At 43.1% G+C, this 21,387-nt stretch overlaps 1 protein-coding gene across 2 annotated transcripts in view; it reads right to left on the reverse strand.

The window, feature by feature from the left end:
• MDGA1 (MAM domain containing glycosylphosphatidylinositol anchor 1) overlaps nt 1-21,387 on the reverse strand; it is a 217,871-nt gene that overhangs the window by 77,055 nt on the left and 119,429 nt on the right. For both annotated transcript variants that reach the window (XM_069954925.1, XM_069954924.1), the window contains exons 3-4: nt 18,079-18,253; nt 6,875-7,071 (exon numbers count right to left, since the gene is read on the reverse strand). In XM_069954925.1, coding sequence (XP_069811026.1) covers nt 6,875-7,071; nt 18,079-18,253 — 372 coding nt within the window. The remainder of the gene's footprint in view (nt 1-6,874; nt 7,072-18,078; nt 18,254-21,387) is intronic.

A 21,387-nucleotide genomic window follows, 5' to 3' on the forward strand; every position in this document is an offset into this window, starting at 1 on the left:
TCTCTGGATGCACAGGTTGTTTTTCTTTTTAATTTTCCTTCTGCAAGAAATTTTCTGCCCAAATCTGTAACAATGTCTCCAGCCATCATGTGTCACGTATAACACAGGCTTCTTCTTATAATGCAGAGAATAGGCCTGGTCATGCCAGCTACCTGTGCATGCCCTGTGGCCACATATATAGCTTCTTCTGTGCCTAGAATACGAGGCTTTGATGGGAGAATCCCGACCTTCAGATTATGCAAAGCTTCCAGTGACATAAGATGATAAATCTGCCCGTGCAGCTTCCCTCGGAGCTGTAATTCATTGAGTCTATCTACCAGACATGGATGTGACAGGAGAAGCCTGTCCTGACGGGTTATGAATGACAAGTGAATCGGTGACATTTTGCATGGATGATAATGGATTGGACACGCGCCCTGATCATCCAAGGTTCCTCCCTCAGTAATGATGACTTGTTAGATTGCAGAGAAACTTTCCTCTCCCACAAATCCAATCCCATTATCGTCCGCAGGAAGAAGATCTTAATTTACTGCAGGAAGTGGAGCTTCATTAGATGTGGTAATAGGGTTGGCAGCGGCCGGATATTGATTCGCTGTCTTATCTATACAGGACGCATGTAGAGTTATGATATTAAGAGGTGATTAATAAGACAGCATGAATAATGGGCCGGGGCCAGATGTGGAGGAGCCGGAGAGGGCACCGGGGGGAAGCAAGGTTCAGCCCGAAATGAATTCTCTCTAAATGGTTTTCATTGCTCATCAGACTTCAGGAGATGAGACGATTTGTGAAACGTAAAAAAAAAACTTCCCCGGAATCTCATCACTTCTGCAAGAAATTCAGAGACAAGTGGAATTTTTCTTTTTAACTCGGTAATTTGAAGACTAATTTTTCAATCAGTTCAGACACTACAGTTATCATAAGAGGAGACTCTCCAGAGCTCACAGAAAAGAGGGGTCTCTGAGGGAAGATCACATTGGCCCTATCCTGCCGGCCCAGGACACACTAAATTAGCCAAAGGCATGTCATAAAGCTTCTGGGCCCTAATGCTGAATATATAACAGGGGCCCCATGTGCCAGAGGGAGTGTAGTGTATTCTGGAGCCAGCCATACAGCTTAGATGAGTTTTGGCAGAACCTTCTGATTTGGTAGTACTAGCAATCAACTAATGCATATGGCGGCCTCCCGACCCCCAATGGAAAAAGTTGGAGGATAGAAGGATCAAGCATAATTGATTTCATCTGGTCGATCCTCTTATTCTCAGAGGGATAAACCACTGCCAAAGAGACATGTATGAGTATGTGGCAACCTTTTAAAAAAATAGTGTAGCCTAATCCAGATTTGCACCCCATCCTGCTATTATCCTTTATAGAAGAAAGAGAAGACATGGACCTCAGTTAGTTAGCATGTTAAGCGTGTCCATACCTTATGGTGCCCATGGAAAATGGTGGTCTGGTCACCTCTCGATGAGTCATAGAATAAGTATATAAACACTATGTCTAAGATATATGCACACCATGATTTTCCTATTCCTGATGGCTAAACTCAGCAATAGGCATGACATTTGGTCTGGCCTCCAGTCAATCTAATGTCTGGGTCCAATAACATATATATAGATTGGCTGCAGACCCCAATGGTCGAATCGGTGAACTAGTATCTTGTGTCTATAGCCATAAAAATGGCCAATCTGACAAGCGCCAAGTCTATGGTTAACAAGTGGTCTATCTTCCAACAAGTATCTCATGTATATGACCAACAAGTGGCCAATCTAACAAATGGAAAGTCTATGCCCAACAACTGGTCTATCTTCCAATAGGAATCTCGTGTTTATGGCCAACAAGTGATCTATCTACCAACAAGTATTTTGTGTCTATGGTCAACAAGTGGCCTATATACCAAGTATCATGTCTATGGCCAACAAGTGGTCTTTCTGACACCAAGTATCTCAGGTTTATGGCCGACAAGTGGTCTATCTACCAACAAGTATTTAAAGTCTATGGCCAATAAGTGTCTAATTTGCCAAGTGTAAAGTCTATGGCCAACAAGTGCTCTATTTGCCAACAAGTATCCCAAGTCTATGACCGGCAAGTGGTCTATCCACCAACAAGTATCTCAGGTCTATAGCCAGCAAGTGCTCTATCTGCCGACAAGTATCTCAGGTCTGTTGCCGACAAGTGGTCTATCTACCAACAAGTATCTAAGATCTATGGTTACCAAGTGGTCTATCTACCCACAAGTATTTCAGGGCTATGGGCAGTTATAGATTTTGCCTCTGATTCTACCCCCTAAGCTAAGGAACTGTATCACTTGTGAACTATGGAGTAGGATATTATTATACAGTCTTCTTTCTGACCTAAGGCTCCTGAACTACGGCTCTCGCTGTTCCACCCCAAAAAAGACAAATCATAATTCCGAGCACATCTATGAGAACTGATAAAAGTGAATTTTCTAGGGACATGTCCGTGCAGGCTGTGCACAGATAAAACAGCGCTATAAAAGGAGAATTTCAATACTATTACAGTAGAAATATAGAATGCACTGGAGATCCCAGATATAACTCACGGGAGATGAGATAATCAGTTCAAGGTTAGAGATGAAGAATGCAAATGCTCTGCCGGATGTGAACTGTGCAAAGCTGCCGAAGTGCTGATCCTGTATCCCCCGCTGGGGGCAGAGAAAGGAATGCTGGGAGGGTCATCTATGAGCATGGAAACATGGCGTTCCCGAGAGGTATAAGGATCCCTGGGATATACTCAGGTCTTAGTGTATGAAGTGATCTGTAACCTGGGAGTGGACATAGGAGGGATAGGCACAATGGATGGGAGCAGAGAACATGGAGACCTGATGGGGGTCACACAGGGCCTATACAGTCAGAATAATGGGATGATGGGATATATTAGACGGCTGACAGGATGTAAGGAGAAGGAGCCTGTTATCCACAATCATTGCTCCGTATGGATATCAGGGGTGATGGATGCGGAGAAAAGCCGGACGTCTCTGTCATGTGAAGAACAATGTTTGGATGGTGCTGTTAGCTCCGGACCATTACCCTCCAGACAACACCTATTATACATCGCCTATTGCCGGCAGAACGATATCCCCCGAGAGGAAGAGACAGCAATCTCCAGGAGATCAGAGAATCATGAAAGAACCTGCTGGATAAAGACTCAACCCAATGTACACCAGGGAATACACTGGGATGAGAGCTCAGATACACGAAGTATCTAATCTGGACACAGGGATTATATATGTGTGTATACCATAGGATATGGAGCTGTCCAGGGACAGTATACAGGGATTAAATGTATGTGTATACCATAGGATGTGGCGCTATCCAGGGGCTGTATACAGGGATTAAATGTATGTGTATACCATAGGATGTGGAGCTATCCAGGGGCTGTATACAGGGATTAGATATGTGTATACCATAGGATATGGCGCTATCCAGGGGCTGTATACAGGCATTTTATATGTGTGTATACCATAGGATATAAAGCTGTTCAGTGGCTGTATACAGGAATTATATACAGTATGTGTGTACACATAGGATATGGAGCTGTCCAGCCCTTGTACACAGGGATTATATATGTGTATATACCATAGGATATGGAGTTGTGCAGCCCCTGTATACAGGGATTATATATATGTGTGTATACCATAGAATATGGAGCTATCCAGGGGCTGTATACAGGGATTAGATATGTGTATACCATAGGATATGGCGCTATCCAGGGGCTGTATACAGGCATTTTATATGTGTGTATACCATAGGATATAAAGCTGTTCAGTGGCTGTATACAGGAATTATATATGTGTGTACACATAGGATATGGAGCTGTCCAGCCCTTGTACACAGGGATTATATATGTGTATATACCATAGGATATGGAGCTGTGCAGCCCCTGTATACAGGGATTATATATATGTGTGTATACCATAGAATATGGAGCTATCCAGGGGCTGTATACAGGGATTAGATATGTGTATACCATAGGATATGGCGCTATCCAGGGGCTGTATACAGGGATTAGATATGTGTATACCATAGAATATGGAGCTATCCAGGGGCTGTATACAGGGATTAGATATGTGTATACCATAGGATATGGAGTTATCAATGGGCTGTATACAGGGATTATATATGTGTGTATACCATAGGATATTGAGCTGTCCAGCCATTGTATACAGGGATTATATATGTGTATCCCAGGCACATATAAAATATGGAGCTGTCCAGGTGCTGAATGCAGATTATTTCTTTATTAGTGGGGATTATGTCACATAATCCTATAATAGGCGATAATCTCTGCTTTCAGTGTTTAACAGCTCCTCCACTACAAATAAAGTTACAAGACGAGTAGCTATATATATATATATATGCGCAAAACTCCAACCAACAACACCCCGAGCCATAGGACGCCATCTAAACTACTGAATGGATTGTGTAATGGATGGCTGGGTCCTCCGCTTCCCCCCGGAGGCTTCATATTGGTCTTTTACAGGTCTTAGATCCATCATTTAACTCTTTATTATTTAGCTGTGATGGATAAGTGACTGGAGAAGGTGAGTGATGGTTTCATGTATGTTAGAGCCCACGAGCATCTACAGAACGTATTGATTGACGCGGTGACTTTGCAGGTCATCCCTTCTCATTACTACTAGTGACTTATACTGCAGATTATACCCATACAGTAAATTCAATAACTCATTATATGAAGCACTATAATGATTGCCAACAGCTAGAGATGTAACAGAGATGAGTTTGTCATGTGCAGCAATGTGCTGTGATATTACCATGTATTACACGCAGTTCACTATAGGGCTCCAGGTAAATGTTCTATGTTACCCGACCACAGTGCAGACAAGTAGCAACTACATGATAAATTCAGCTCTGCTACTTCTGTTTGTATAGCCGTATAATACATGTATGAAGAATCTCCACAGTACGGCCTTATTTACAGGTCCCGTGAAGTTGCCCATGATCGTGGACCACGGACAATTTTAGGGGCCATTGAATCCAATGATACTATTCACACTATCTGTACCGCCATCCAGCATGAACTGCTCAATAGAACTCTATGGGATCTGTGTTTTTCACTGACCCCATCGATGCTACATCCATGAAAAACAGGAATTCCATGTCACCCCCCAATCGACCTCCCACTACATCTGGCAGTGCCCCCCCCAAACTTGTCAGTGCATCACCAAGAAGACCCCCTGCCCAAACTTGTCAGTGCATAACCAAGAAGACCCCCTGCCCAAACCTGGCAGTACATCACCTGGCTGCCTCCTTCTCCTGGCTTTCGGGCACACGAGTGACGTCACTTGTGCCCTGGGAAGCCGGGAGAAGGAGGCAATGGGTAACTATGCCGGCCGAGCTGAGACCTGAGGTCATCTTGGAAGTGATGCACTGCCAGGACCGGGTGCCGGGTCTTCTTGGTGATGTACGACCAGGTACAGGCATGAGGTCTTCTTGGTGATACACTGCCAGGTTCGGGCGTGGAGTCTTCATGGTGATGTACTGCCAGGTTTGGGGGGGGGGGGGGTCTTCTTGGTGATGCACTGACAGGTTCAGGGGTGGAGTGGGGGGTGTAGGACAAGCACTTAGGGTCCTATTACACAGAGCGATTTTTAACAATTAACGACTAATGATAAACGATGATTATTACGATCACTATTGCGATCGTTTATGCTGCATTTACACGGAGCGATAATTCGCCCGATCGTACCATTAACAATATCGAAAGAACAATGTTTCTTTTAGAGCAATCAGCGTTTAGACGGAATGATATATTGAACAGAAAAATCGTTTTGCGATCGCTTAAGCCTATCTCGTACATAGGTAAAATCGGTCAACGACTGTTTGCACAGAACGATCGGCGAATTTTTTGCAAACAACGCACGGCGATTTTCGAACATGTTGTAAGATCAAAATGAACGATTTCTCGCTCGTCTTTTGATCGTTCGCTGCGTTTACACGTACGATTATCGTTCGAATTCGTTATCATGCAAATTCGAACAATAATCGTTCCGTGTAAACGCAGCATAATTCCTTCTGATCTAAGGAAAATAATTCCTTCTAATCTAAGGAAAGCAATGGGCAATGTGCTATTACACTGAACGATTAGTGAAAAAATGCGGAATTACAGCGAACGATTAACGATAATTTTAGGTTTAGATCTAAATCAACGATCAATGACATACGAATAGAGATGAGCGAACCTGGAGCATGCTCGAGTCGATCCGAACCCGAACTTTTGGCATTTGATTAGCGGTGGCTTCTGAACTTGGATAAAGCCCTAAGGCTATGTGGAATTCATAGATATAGTCATTGGCTGTATCCATGTTTTCCAGACAACCCTAGAGCTTTATCTAAGTTCAGCAGCCCCCGCTAATCAAATTCGATCGTTCGGGTTCAGATCGACTCGAACCAGAACCCGGTTCGCTCATCTCTACATACGAACGATTTTTCGATCGTTGCCTGCAATTACACAGAACGATTATTGTTTAAATTCAAACGATATAACGATTTTTCGCACAATAATCTTCCTGTGTAATAGGGCCCTTATCTGTGGGGATGCGCTGCCAGGTCTTGGGGTTGAAGGGGGGGCTACACATTAGTAAAAACAACAGGTTCCATGGATGCAATTACAGATGCAATTAAAGATGAATTGCCACGGATCACAGATGAAAAATAACAGGAGACTTTGCGGCCCTGAAAAAACACTTAACGTGTGAATGATAAGTTCTTAAACATGAACCTAATGGACCTTAAAAGTTATCCCTCAGTCCTATTCAAGGAACTAAATTACATGACTAACGTGTCTACCTGATAATATAGATTGTAAGAATTTACTCATTTTTGGGGAATCTGTACCTGTGTGTAGAGAGGCTCGTAGATGTCCACGCCATTGTCTTGATTGTGCGAGAGAGTCTCAGTCTCCCGTTTCCAGATGAAGCGAGCAGGTGGATTAGAGCTGACCGTACATCGCAGGAACACAGTCTTCTCCTGATAGAAGCTTCCTCGTACATCACTGATGGTCTGGTGAATGGTTAAAATGGGTTCATCTAGATCTGGAGGGAAGGGGTGCAGGGCTCATTTATAAGCTTAGTATTGCATATCTATTTTACTCATTTCAGTTATGTCATGAGCAGCTATAAATTTCACAAAACAAGAAAGCAACTCACATGTCAAGGAGCTAACCAGCCATTCCGGGAGATCATCCACAGAACCCCTCAACTGACTATGAATGAACTGAACAATTAACAAATAGTAGGAAACTAGCCCACCACCCAAAGAACAAACCATCCAAGACAGCAACCCACCATCTAAAAAACAAGCCACAATCAAAGAAAGCAACCCACCAACTAAGAATGTAACACTATCCAAGATTGCAACCCACTATCCAAGATTGCAATCTACCATCCGATAAAGGAACCAACGAACCAAGATTGCAAACTACCATCCGAGAAATCCAGTATTTCAACCTACCATCCAAAGAAACAAAGCACCATTTAAGAAACCAACCCACCATCCAAGGAATAAAGCCATTATCTGGGAAACCAACCCACCATCCAAGGAATAAAGCCATTATCTGGGAAACCAACCCACCATCCAAGGAATAAAGCCATTATCTGGGAAAACAACCCACTATCCAAGGAATAAACATATTATCTAGGAAACCTACCCACCATCCACAAATTTACTGACCATCTGAGAACCCAACCTATGAGCTAGGAAAGGAGCCTGACATCAATCATAAAAAAAGAAAAGAAAAATTCACTACCTAGAAACTAACTCATCATCTATGAACCCAACTCAGCACCCAAGAAAGTTATTTACCATTGAGGAAAGCAACCAACCACTTGGAAAAGCAACCCACCAAATGAGAAAACAAAACACTAATCACGCAGAATGACTACCACATAGGAATCCAATAATTCAAGGAACCAAGTCAACATATAAAAAAACAATCCGTTATTCAGGAAAGCAATTCAGCAACCAGGAAAAAAAAACACAAATCATCATAAAAAAATCACTATTCAAAAAACTAACTTATCATCCAAGAACCCAGTCGAAAGTAACCTTCTATCCAAAAAAGCAATCTATCATTTAGGAAACTAACAAACCGACTGAAGAAAAATAAAAACAGCATGCATCCACCCCAAAATGGAATCTACTGACTAAAAAACTAAACCACCATGAAAGATCAAAACCCACCTGTTAAAAAAGTAATGAAAAACCAATCAACCAAGAAACTAAGGGTCCTTTTACAGGGGCTGATTATCAGTCAGAAGCGTTACTAGAAACTCCCATGTGGCCGATAATCATCCTGTGTAAAAGTGACAGCGATCAGCCGAAGACTGGGCAGACGCCCGATTGTCACATGATCCTCTGTTTAAAATGTATCTTTATCGGCTGCACATCTTCCTGTGTAAACAGAGGTTTGTGCAGCCAATAAAGATAAAAAGAAAGAGACAGCACAGATATGTATATTTATATGATATGTATATATCCGTGCTGTCAGAAGTGTCACTAGAAACGCTTCTGCGGCTGACAATCGGATTGTGCAAAAGTGACAGCGATCAGCGGAAGACCAGGCAAACTCCAAATTATCGGCTGATCGTCTGTTTAGAACCTGCTTTAAAGGCCTATTCCACGGGTCGTTAAGAGGAGCAAACGAGCGCTCTCAGCGCTCGTTTGCTCCTCGTTGCCCGCTCGCTGCCGCCGCTATTCAACGCGGCTGCAGCAAGCGGGTGAGTGCGGGAGGGGGCGGCGGGGCGCTGCAGGGGGGCTGCCCGGGTGATCGCTCATTGTCCGGGCAGCCCATAGGATACAGCAGCGTCTGCTGCCGATGCTCCTATTCAACGGAGCGCCGGCAGCAGATCGCTGCTATATCAGTCGCTAGTTTTTCAACATGTTGAAAAACAAGCGACTGCAACGATCAGCCGACATGAATGATGTTGGCTGATCGTTGCACTCTATTCCACGGGACGATTATCGTCCGTAGCGGTCTATATCGGCCGAATACGGACGATAATCGTTCCGTGGAATAGGGCCTTTAGAATGTATCTTTATCAGACACACATCTCTCTGTGTAAACATGGGTTTGTGCAGCCAATAAAGATAAAGGGAAACTGGCAGCATAAATATGTATATATCCATGCAGTCAGTTTCCAGATCACTAGCAGTCTATACTTACCATGCTGCTTGTGATCTGGCATCTGGTTCGCTGGTCTTCCGGCTGCTGCTGTAACTTCAGGCCGTCACCTCTTCCAGAATGATTGACATTTGAAGGATACAGACGGCAGCCAGAAAACTGGAAAAGCCAGACGCCAGATCACAAGCAGCATGGTAAGTAAAGACCAATACTGATCTTGAAACCCACAGCAGAGATCTATACATATCTGTGCTGTCAGTTTCCCAGGCTGCATGAACAATAAAGGATTGCTCGAGTATCCCGGGCCCCTCGATTTGTCATGTTATGTAAAGGCACAACAAACAAGCTGCTGGTCTCTCTGCTTGGCGCTTGTTTGGTAACAAACAAGAAACCAATTAAAAAACAACCCACCAACCAAGAAACCAACAAACTGACCAAGAAACCAATCAACCAACCAACAAACAAATTAACAAATCAACCCATAAACCAAGAAATTAACCCACTAACCAAGAAGCCAATCAACCAACCAACCAACCAAGAAACCAAGAAACAAACCAACTTATCAACCAAGAAACCAACCCACTAACCAAAAAAACAATCAACAAACTAACCAACCAACCAACCTAACTCAACCAAGAAATCAACCAACCAACCAACCAAATGCAACCAAAAACCCAACTTACCAACCCACCAGACAAGAAACCAACCAACTCACCAATTAATAACCAACCCACTATCCCAAAACAAACAAAAATGTAAATGATGGCAGAGGCTACAAATTAAAGATGTTCTCCACAGGATAAGAGATAAGATGAGAGTTGCTGGAAATTATTTAATCTCATCACCATCCACAGACGGCCATATTGTATGCTGATCAAGGGCTAGTAGAGCACCCCAATCCTTCTCAAATGATACTAGTGACTAAAACAAAGAGTTATGACTCCATCCTTCCTGTTCAGTCAGTAGTCAGAAGCATTGGTCAGGTAGACAGAGATATACCGGGATCATGGGACACTGTGCTGTCTCTGCTCCCCTGGGAAATAATACTAACCAGGTCCCTTTAAGAAAATGTGGAAAATTACATGAAACATGAGAATGAATAAGACTTCTAGATTCAGGTTACAGAAGTCCCAGTGGAAGAGGACAAGGGAAATGTTACTGAATACCAAATCTAATATCACCATCCCCACCTAATAGTAAGTCAGGAGCGCAGAGGTTAATAGGAGGCGTCAGGAGCCTTGTATATAACAGAGAAGAATCAGATACAAGATACATTAATTAATGAGATGGAAGACAACGATCGATGGGACGTCATCCGGAGAATACCGGGCCCGGGCCCCATCACTTAGCGAATAATCCTCCCCCGATTCCTCCCTTCTCCTTCACTTCATCTGTGGCCTGACCCCTCTCATACTGATAAGACACGGCACAAGAGAAAAAAACAACACTTTACTTGTAAGAGACTGATCCCCACTGAGCAGAGCTGGGAGTGTGGAACACAGAGCCAAAACTACACCGAGAGACAACCTATAATATATAAGAGTGCACTACATAGGATAACTTTGTCATAGTCTTCTCCAGGGGCACTAATATAGTAGTTATATTCTTGTATATAGGAGCAGTATTACAGTAGTTATATTCTTGTATATAGGAGCAGTATTATAGTAGTTATATTCTTGTATATAGGAGCAGTATTATAGTAGTTATATCCCTGTATATAGGAGCAGTATTATAGTAGTTATATTCTTGTATATAGGAAGCAGTATTATAGTAGTTATATTCTTGTATATAGGAGCAGTATTATAGTAGTTATATTCTTGTATATAGGAGCAGTATTAGAGTAGTTATATTCTTGTATATAGGAGCAGTATTAGAGTAGTTATATCCCTGTATATAGGAGCAGTATTATAGTAGTTATATTCTTGTATATAGGAGCAGTATTATAGTAGTTATATCCCTGTATATAGGAGCAGTATTATAGTAGTTATATTCTTGTATATAGGAGCAGTATTATAGTAGTTATATTCTTGTATATAGGGGTAGTATTATAGTAGTTATATTCTTGTATATAGGATCAGTATTATAGTAGTTATATTCTTGTATATAGGGGCAGTATTATAGTAGTTATATTCTTGTATATAGGAGCAGTATTATAGTAGTTATATTCTTGTATATAGGGGTAGTATTATAGTAGTTATATTCTTGTATATAGGATCAGTATTATAGTAGTTATATTCTTGTATATAGGGGCAGTATTATAGTAGTTATATTCTTGTATATAGGATCAGTATTATAGTAGTTATATTCTTGTATATAGGAGCTGTATTATAGTAGTTATATTCTTGTATATAGGGGCAGTATTATAGTAGTTATATTCTTGTATATAGGATCAGTATTATAGTAGTTATATTCTTGTATACAGGAGCAGTATTAGGCTATGTTCACACTATGTGAACACCCGGCCGTTCCGTGACCCGGCTGGGGTCACGGAACGGCCGGTCTCAGCCCGAATCATCCCGGCTGGTGATCTTTCTGGCCGCGGAGCTCTGATGCGGGCGCATCAGCGCACGCCCATATCAGAGCTTCCCATAGCCCACAGTGAAGCGAGCGTCCGGAGCCACTTGCTTCTCTGTGTGAACTGACAGGTCTTTCTGCGGCTGGAATTCACTGAATTCCGGCCGCAGAAAACTGACATGTCAGTTATTTGCGGCCGCCGGAGCGTATACGGTGTGCGTACGCTCCGGCCGGGATCCCATTAAAAATAAGGCTATGTTCCACCCTCAAAACTACGGCCATAGTTCTGCGGCGAGAACTACGGCCGTAGTTCTGCGGCGAGAACTACGGCCGTAGTTTTACGTAGTGTGAACATAGCCTCATAGTAGTTATATTCTTGTACATAGGGAGCACAAGTAGACAACAATTGTATCACCTGTTCCCACACTTCTTCCGGTCTACGGATGACGCCGTGCCACAAAGGAGGTGTTTAAATACATACAAGTGTAAGTGACACAAACAGATAAAAATAAAATCAAACAAATGGTGCAAACTTGTTGCGCTCGTTCAACCCCAAAGGGCCGAGTGCATTTAACTTTGAGATCCACAGAGTCTCTTTGCGTACACAACGAGCGCAACAAGTTTGCACCATTTTTTGATTTTATTTTTATTTGTTTGTGTCACTTACACTTGTATGTATTTAAACACCTCCTTTGTGGCACGGCGTCATCCGTAGACCGGAAGAAGCGTGGGAACAGGTGACACAATTGTTGTCTACTTGTGAGAACACACCTGCCTCCACCTCCCCCTCCCTGCATGCATGGAAGTAACCTCCATTAAAGTTTCCCAGCGGCACACTACATCGGTGAGTGCACGTCTCTTTGTTCTTTTCCTCTCGCTTATTACTCACCAGTTTAGACAGAGCACCCTGAGTTCAGTGGCCACATTGGGGATATGCTGCGGGACTCTCCCCACTGGATCCATATACCGGAGATTGCGAGGATGGTGCAGTCCATTTCTCCCCCTCTTTGATTATAGTAGTTATATTCTTGTACATAGGAGCAGTATTATAGTAGTTATATTCTTGTATATAGGAGCAGTATTATAGTAGTTATATTCTTGTATATAGGGGGCAGTATTATAGTAGTTATATCCCTGTATATAGGGGGCAGTATTATAGTAGTTATATTCTTGTACATAGGAGCAGTATTATAGTAGTTATATTCTTGTATATAGGAGCAGTATTATAGTAGTTATATTCTTGTATATAGGAGCAGTATTATAGTAGTTATATCCTTGTATATAGGGAGCAGTATTATAGTAGTTATATCCTTGTATATAGGTAGCAGTATTATAGTAGTTATATTCTTGTATATAGGAGCAGTATTATAGTAGTTATATCCTTGTATATAGGTAGCAGTATTATAGTAGTTATATCCTTGTATATAGGTAGCAGTATTATAGTAGTTATATTCTTGTATATAGGAGGCAGTATTATAGTTGTTATATTCTTGTATATAGGAGCAGTATTATAGTAGTTATATTCTTGTACACAGTGCACAGTATTAGGCTGGGTTCACACTACGTATATTTCAGTCAGTATTGTGGTCCTCATATTGCAACCAAAACCAGGAGTGGATTAAAAACACAGAAAGGATCTGTTCACACAATGTTGAAATTGAGTGGATGGCCGCCATTTAATGGCAAATATTTGCTGTTATTTTAAAACAACGGCTGTTATATTGAAATAATGGCCGTTATTTACTGTTATATGGCGGCCATCCAGTCAATTTCAACATTGTGTGGACAGAGCCTTTCTGTGTTTTTTATCCACTCCTGGTTTTGGTTGCAATATGAGGACCACAATGCTGACTGGAATATACGTAGTGTGAACCCAGCCTAAAAGTAGTTTCAGTCTATGAATAGTTTAGTGTATGATTATACACCTGTATTTCCTCTTACGATTCTTAGGTCTTGACCATGTTGCATTATTTAGTATGACAATGTTCCTATTTGTATATCATCATCTTTTCAATTTTTTATTTTTTTTCATTCTTTGTAACACTTGATTCTAAACCTAATACATCTGAAACATAATTACTTGTGTGGCCGCCCTGCTGAGCCCATGAGATCAATATGAGAGCCTGGCTGTTACTTAGATCTTCTCGGGCCACGCCATGATCTGCAGGAGTTCTTCTCTGATGGGAACAACGTTCATCTTAAGGGAACATATAAAAAAGAATGGAAAAATCTGACTGTCTTAAAGAAATGAAATTGAAATAAGAGTCGGGCGTCCCGGAGAGATCTAATCAAATCAATTTGTGTATGATAACCAGCTTCACGCGTTTCCTCCTGGAGATTGTCGCTGCAGTCAGCTGGAAGTCCAGGTTATGCCGGAGCAGAGGAAGAAATTGGATGAGAGAAGAGGAAAGTGAGCCAGGAGAGAAGCAGAGCGCACCGGAGCAGGGACTGGAGCGGTGGGGACAGATGGCGTCAGCACTGGATACATCGCAGCTCTTCAGTCGTCTTCTGTTCCACATCTCATCTAAACATGGTATCACTGAGCCATGAGATCACACTGCTCTATAAAGAAGCCAGACAGCTGGCAAGATGGCGGGGAGACCACCGCTTACCCATCATCCTGTGGCTTGAGTGACTGATGTTCTTATTGGCGCCAACTCATCCGCTGTAAGATACAGACACCATGGCGGATGGCATTGTGCGTCCTCATGAGTTAATAAAAAGATGCAAATGCCTGATACAATATGTTGCAGTTCACATGAGACTTACAGGATTGAATGATCTCGCTAAACTGAACTGAATTCCTTTATAGATATATTCTATTTCATGTTTCAGGGGAAGCTTAAAGGGAATGTGATACCTTTTATCATCCGGTAACATTCAGATCCAAGATTCTGGCCGACTCCATCTTTAGGCTATGTTTACACTACATAAGTTCCGTAGTAATCACGGCCGTTCTTGCCAATTTACAACAAAGGCAGTGATTACTACGGGATTCACTGCAGCTAAGTAAATCCTGGCCGGGATCCATAGCGGTGCCGCAAAAAACTGTCATGTCAGTTGACCCTGTCAGTTCCCACAATGGAGCGGGGAATTCGGATGCGGGTGCACACTGATGCGCCCGCATCCGAATTCAGCGCTAGTGAAGATCATCCAGTACCGGCTGGGACGATCTTCTCTAACACCAGCCATTCCGTGACCCGGCCGGTGTCTTACTACGTGGGAACATGGCCTTAGAGTATGTTTGCACATTGTAGAAGGGCCGTTGTTTAACACCACCTGCGGACAGAATTAATGATCATGATCATTAAATCTGGCCATAGTTAGCAATAAACAACAGCTATACAGTGTTGCAAAACTACAACTCCCAACATACTCCAGCATGGGAGTTATAGTTTTGAAACAGATAAAGAAGCACAGGTTGGGGAACACTGGTCTACAGTAAGACCATGAGCTATCAGGGCATGATGGGAGTTGTGGTTTTGCGGTAGTTGATATAAATTGTAGGCTTATGATGTCCTTCATCCCTCCATAGAAAATGGTATCTTTGGGAATGATGACTCTTGAACTTATGTTACAGCCATTGTGGATTTTGTTGGTTTCTGTGTGGAAAGGATGGGATGTCACTTAAGTCTTCTCATCTCTCAATGTCTTTTCTTCATATTTCTCTCCATTCTCAATGATGGTTCCCCTCCTACTTACACTCATTTTCTCTCCATTCTCCATGATAGTTCCTCTCTTACTTACACCCATTTTTCCTCCATTCTCCAAGGTGGTTTCTCTCTTCCTTACACTCATTTACCCTCCATTCTCCAAGGTAGCTCCTCTCTTCCTTACACTCATTTCCCCTCCATTCTCCATGGTGGTTCCTCTCTTCCATACACTCATTTCCCCTCCATTCTCCATGGTGGTTCCTCTCTTCCTTACACTCATTTCCCCTCCATTCTCCATGGTAGTTCCTCTCTTTCTTACACTCATTTCCCCTCCATTCTCCATGGTGGTTCCTCTCTTCCTTACACTCATTTCCCCTCCATTCTCCATGGTAGTTCCTCTCTTTCTTACACTCATTTCCCCTCCATTCTCCATGGTTGTTCCTCTCTTTCTTACACTGATTTCCCCTCCATTCTCCATGGTGGTTCCTCTCTTTCTTACACTAATTTCCCCTCCATTCTCCATGGTGGTTCCTCTCTTCCTTACACTCATTTCCCCTCCATTCTCCATGGTGGTTCCTCTCTTCCTTACACTCATTTCCCCTCCATTCTCCATGGTGGTTCCTCTCTTTCTTACACTCATTTCCCCTCCATTCTCCATGGTTGTTCCTCTCTTTCTTACACTCATTTCCCCTCCATTCTCCATGGTTGTTCCTCTCTTTCTTACACTGATTTCCCCTCCATTCTCCATGGTGGTTCCTCTCTTTCTTACACTAATTTCCCCTCCATTCTCCATGGTGGTTCCTCTCTTCCTTACACTCATTTCCCCTCCATTCTCCATGGTGGTTCCTCTCTTCCTTACACTCATTTCCCCTCCATTCTCCATGGTGGTTCCTCTCTTCCTTACACTCATTTCCCCTCCATTCTCCATGGTGGTTCCTCTCTTCCTTACACTCATTTCCCCTCCATTCTCCATGGTAGTTCCTCTCTTTCTTACACTCATTTCCCCTCCATTCTCCATGGTGGTTCCTCTCTTCCTTACACTCATTTCCCCTCCATTCTCCATGGTGGTTCCTCTCTTTCTTACACTCATTTCCCCTCCATTCTCCATGGTGGTTCCTCTCTTTCTTACACTCATTTCCCCTCCATTCTCCATGGTGGTTCCTCTCTTTCTTACACTCATTTCCCCTCCATTCTCCATGGTGGTTCCTCTCTTCCTTACACCCATTTTTCCTCCATTCTCCATGGTGGTTACTCTCTTCCTTACGCTCAGTTTCTCTCCATTCTCTATGATGGTCCCTCTCTTCCTTACACTCAATTTTTTCTTCGATCTATTGCAGTAACAGTGATCACGTCTCTGTGTTACAGGTAGGAATGGGGCTCCTTAGCCATTGGGGCCACACCACCTATTACGTCTGCAAGGCTATGCTACATGTATCTTCTCTCACCCATAGAAGCCAATATATGTCAGAGAATCTAGAGTTGTAATCTACCAATCAAATGTGGACCAATGGCTCATATGTGTCTCTTCCCTACATTCGGATCCATGTTCCAGACTCTCACAGTTCCATAGAGTAACGGTAGGAGATCAGCCTCTACAAGAACCATACTACACATACTGAGGTCATAGACGGAGCTTGTAATTACCAAGTCCATGTGGAGAGTAGATGTTAGTATGAAAAGGCTGTGGGCCACGCCATTCACCCCATAGTTCTACATGTGATTTATTAAAGCAAAAAACAATGTTAAATGCTTTAATGTTCAACATTTTAGGACTCAACATATCAAGGAGCTTAAGGTATAAGGACCAAAAATCCTAACCTGTGAGCTATGCTGTGGCCTGCTAACCCGTGGACTATGCTAAGACTTCCTAACCAGTGGACTATGCTATGGCTTCCTAACCAGTGGGCGATGCTATGGCTTCCTAAACAGTGGGCGATGCTATGGCTTCCTAACCTGAGGACTATGCTATGGCTTCCTTTCCGGTGGATTATGCTATGACTTCCAAACATTGGACTATGCTATGGCCTCCTAACCAGTGGGCTATGCTATGGCCTCCTAACCATTGGGCTATGCTATCACTTCCAAACCAGAGCACTATCCTATGGACTACTAATTAGAGGACTATGCTATGGCTTCCTAACCAGTGGACTATGCTATGGCTTCCTAACCAGTGGGCGATGCTAAGGCTTCCTAACCAGTGGGCGATGCTATGGCTTCCTAACCAGTGGGCGATGCTATGGCTTTCTAACCAGTGGGCGATGCTATGGCTTCCTAACCAGTGGACTATGCTAGGGCTTCCTAACCAGTGGGCGATGCTATGGCTTCCTAACCAGTGGGCGATGCTATGCCTTCCTAACCTGAGGACCATGCTATGGCTTCCTAACCAGTGCACTATGCTATCACCTCATCAACAGAGGACTATGCTATGCCTTCCTAGCCAGAAGACTATGCTATGGTTTCCTAATCTGGGACAATGCTATGGCTTCCTAACCAAAGGACTATGCTGTGGCTTCCTAACTAGTGAGTTAAATTTGGGGTCACATCTGGTATCAGTTTCATCCTAAAGGAGTCTTCAGAGACTTGTAGTTTGCATTTTGGCTATTGTGTATGTATATAGCTCACAGGTCTTGCAGGTTTCTGTCCCTTTACATCTCACTAATAGCTCAGATGGTGTTGAGTCCTGGTTGGGTTCACAAAGTGCAGGCACACAATAGAACTGTGGGAATAATCTGGGCTGCCTTAAAATGACTTACACTGCACATCTACTCGAATGGACTTGATGGCCGGGACCCCAACCCCATTCTCGGCTTTACAATAGTATCGACCTCCCTGCATCCTCTGGACCTTCTCGATGCGTAACGTCTCGTTGTAGATGGAGGTCTCCTGGAACTTCTCTGATGCACTGCCTGCAGTTTTTGTCCATCGCACCTGTGAGAGAAATAGAACCGCTATTAATACCTAATGTGAAATGATATATTCAGTGTAATAAAGGAAAGTGAAACAAGAGGTGGAGGAACAAGAGGAACCCAATAATTCATCTCCCCCCTCTCCCCGACATCATTTACTACTAACCGACGAAGGAGTTCTTATTTCTGTTCTCCAATATATCCCATCTACAAGGAATTTCTCCAAAATTAAGGCAAGGTCCCTCCCAACCATCATTACTTTAAGCGTTCAATCTTTTACTGTATCTTCTTCCATTAGTCTCCAGGCTTCTGCCATGAATGACCAACTATCAGTCTCCAGATTCCTTCTACTACTAACCACCTATCAGTCTCCAGACTTCTACTACTAACCACTCATGAGTCTCCAGATTCTTTCCATTACTAACCACCCATCAGTCTTCAGACGTCTTCCGTTACTAACCACTCTTCAGTCTACAGACTTTATCCATTACCAACCACCCATCAGTTTTCAAACTTCTCTCACTAACCACCCATCAGTGTCCAGTTTTTTATTTCCATCAATAACAACCCATCAGTTCCTAGACTACTTCCATTACTAACCACCCATCAGTTTCCAGACTTCTTCTATCAGTAACCACCCATAAGTCTCTAGACTTCTTCTGCCACTAACCATGTATCAGTCTCTTCAGATTCCTTCCGATAATAACCACCCATCAATCTCCAGACTTTTCCCATTATAAACCATCAATCAGTCTTCAAACTTCTTCAATCACTAAACACCCATCAGTCTCCAGATTCCTTCCATTACTAACCACCCATAAGTATCCAGTTTTCTTCCATTAATAACCACCCATCAGTCTCCAGATTCCTTCCATCACTAACCACCCATTAGTCTCCAGACTTCTTCCATTACTAACCACCCATCAGTCTCCAGACTTCTTCCATCACTAACCACCCATCAGTCTCCAGACTTCTTCCATCACTAACCACCCATCAGTCTGCAGACTTCTTCCATCACTAACCACCCATAAGTTTCCAGTTTTCTTCCATCAATAACCACCCATCAGTCTCAAGACTTCTTCCATCAATAACCACCCATCAGTCTCCAGACTTCTTCCATTACTAACCAACCCATCAGTCTCCAGACTTCTTCCATCACTAACCACCCATCAGTCTCCAGACTTCTTCCATCACTAACCACCCATCAGTCTGCAGACTTCTTCCATCACTAACCACCCATAAGTTTCCAGTTTTCTTCCATCAATAACCACCCATCAGTCTCCAGACTTCTTCCATCACTAACCACCCATCAGTCTGCAGACTTCTTCCATCACTAACCACCCATAAGTTTCCAGTTTTCTTCCATCAATAAACACCCATCAGTCTCAAGACTTCTTCCATCACTAACCACCCATCAGTCTCCAGACTTCTTTCATCACTAACCACCCATAAGTTTCCAGTTTTTTTCCATCAATAACCCCCCATCAGTCTCCAGACTTCTTCCATCACTAACCACCCATCAGTCTCCAGACTTCTTCCATTACTAACCACCCATCAGTCTCCAGACTTCTTCCATCACTAACCAACCCATCAGTCTTCAGACTTCTTCTATCACTAACCACCCATCAGTCTGCAGACTTCTTCCATTACTAACCACCCATAAGTTTCCAGTTTTCTTCCATCAATAACCACCCATCAGTCTCCAGACTTCTTCCATCACTAACCACCCATCAGTCTCAAGACTTCTTCCATTACTAACCACCCATAAGTTTCCAGTTTTTTTCCATCAATAACCACCCATCAGTCTCCAGACTTCTTCCATCACTAACCACCCATCAGTCTCCAGACTTCTTCCATCACTAACCACCCATCAGTCTCCAGACTTCTTCCATCACTAACCAACCCATCAGTCTCCAGACTTCTTCTATCACTAACCACCCATCAGTCTGCAGACTTCTTCCATTACTAACCACCCATAAGTTTCCAGTTTTCTTCCATCAATAACCACCCATCAGTCTCCAGACTTCTTTCATCACTAACCACCCATAAGTTTCCAGTGTTTTTTCCATCAATAACCACCCATCAGTCTCAAGACTTCTTCCATCGCTAACCACCCATCAGTCTCCAGACTTCTTCCATTACTAACCACCCATAAGTTTCCAGTTTTCTTCCATCACTAACCACCCATAAGTCTGCAGACATCTGTCTTTCTTGACCTCAAAGTCTCTTACTATTGATCTCTGTTCCGTCTGTGTTTCAGGCTCATTTGCTTTGAAACATGGTAGGATGATTTGCAGAGACCTCATCCCTCCCCATTGCATGGATGCTACAACCTGTGGTCTATAATCTCCTCTATAGATTCAGCAATGATTCACACCGTTTGTCCTTGCCCTACATTAAATCTCCCATTAACAATCATCAACCTGCTGAAATTCCTCCTCCTCCTAAAATTTGTGTAAGAAAGTTGGCGGCTGGTGTCGGTGCCTGACGAGGCAGACGCTATAGACCTAAGTCATCAAGCGTCAGACTCCTGGGATCATAATAGAATACATCAAAAAGCTCTTACTTATATTGTACCGCATGTAAAATCCTTCCTGCTACATAAGTAATAGATCCGAACGAGGGGACAAAGGACTTATGCTGAAATCTGGGACAATCAATAGACAAGGAAGAATGAAAGGCTCCGAGCAGCCCTCTTCTCTGCAATCAATCCCTCAAGCTTTCATTATACAAATATATAAGACGACGTCTGGGCAGAAGTGGCTGCGCCCGGTATTGTGCCCGCCATCCGAGGCTTTCAGAAGTCACCGAGCAGAGGTCTGCATTGTCATCCTGGCCACTTAATATACCGTCCTGATAGACACGTCTGGAAGAGCTCAATAAGGATGGAGAATACTCTCACAAAAGCATAAAAGGCATCGCTGAAAAGGTAGAGCGTTCATGATCACATGACGCCCGGCAACTAATCACAGATCAGGATTTTGTTAGGGGGAAAAGTCATTGTGACCGTGCTTCATTGACCTCCCCAGACTGATATAGGATTATGTGATATCACTGCAACAAAATCTCATCATTGTACGGAATAAATCTACAGAGGTGGATTATAACTCCCTGCAAAGTCCAACAGTCTGCACAATGGTGGGGGGAGGCAGGGTA

Source organism: Dendropsophus ebraccatus, chromosome 15, assembly GCF_027789765.1.
Source record: "Dendropsophus ebraccatus isolate aDenEbr1 chromosome 15, aDenEbr1.pat, whole genome shotgun sequence".
Taxonomy (NCBI): Eukaryota; Metazoa; Chordata; class Amphibia; order Anura; family Hylidae; genus Dendropsophus; species Dendropsophus ebraccatus.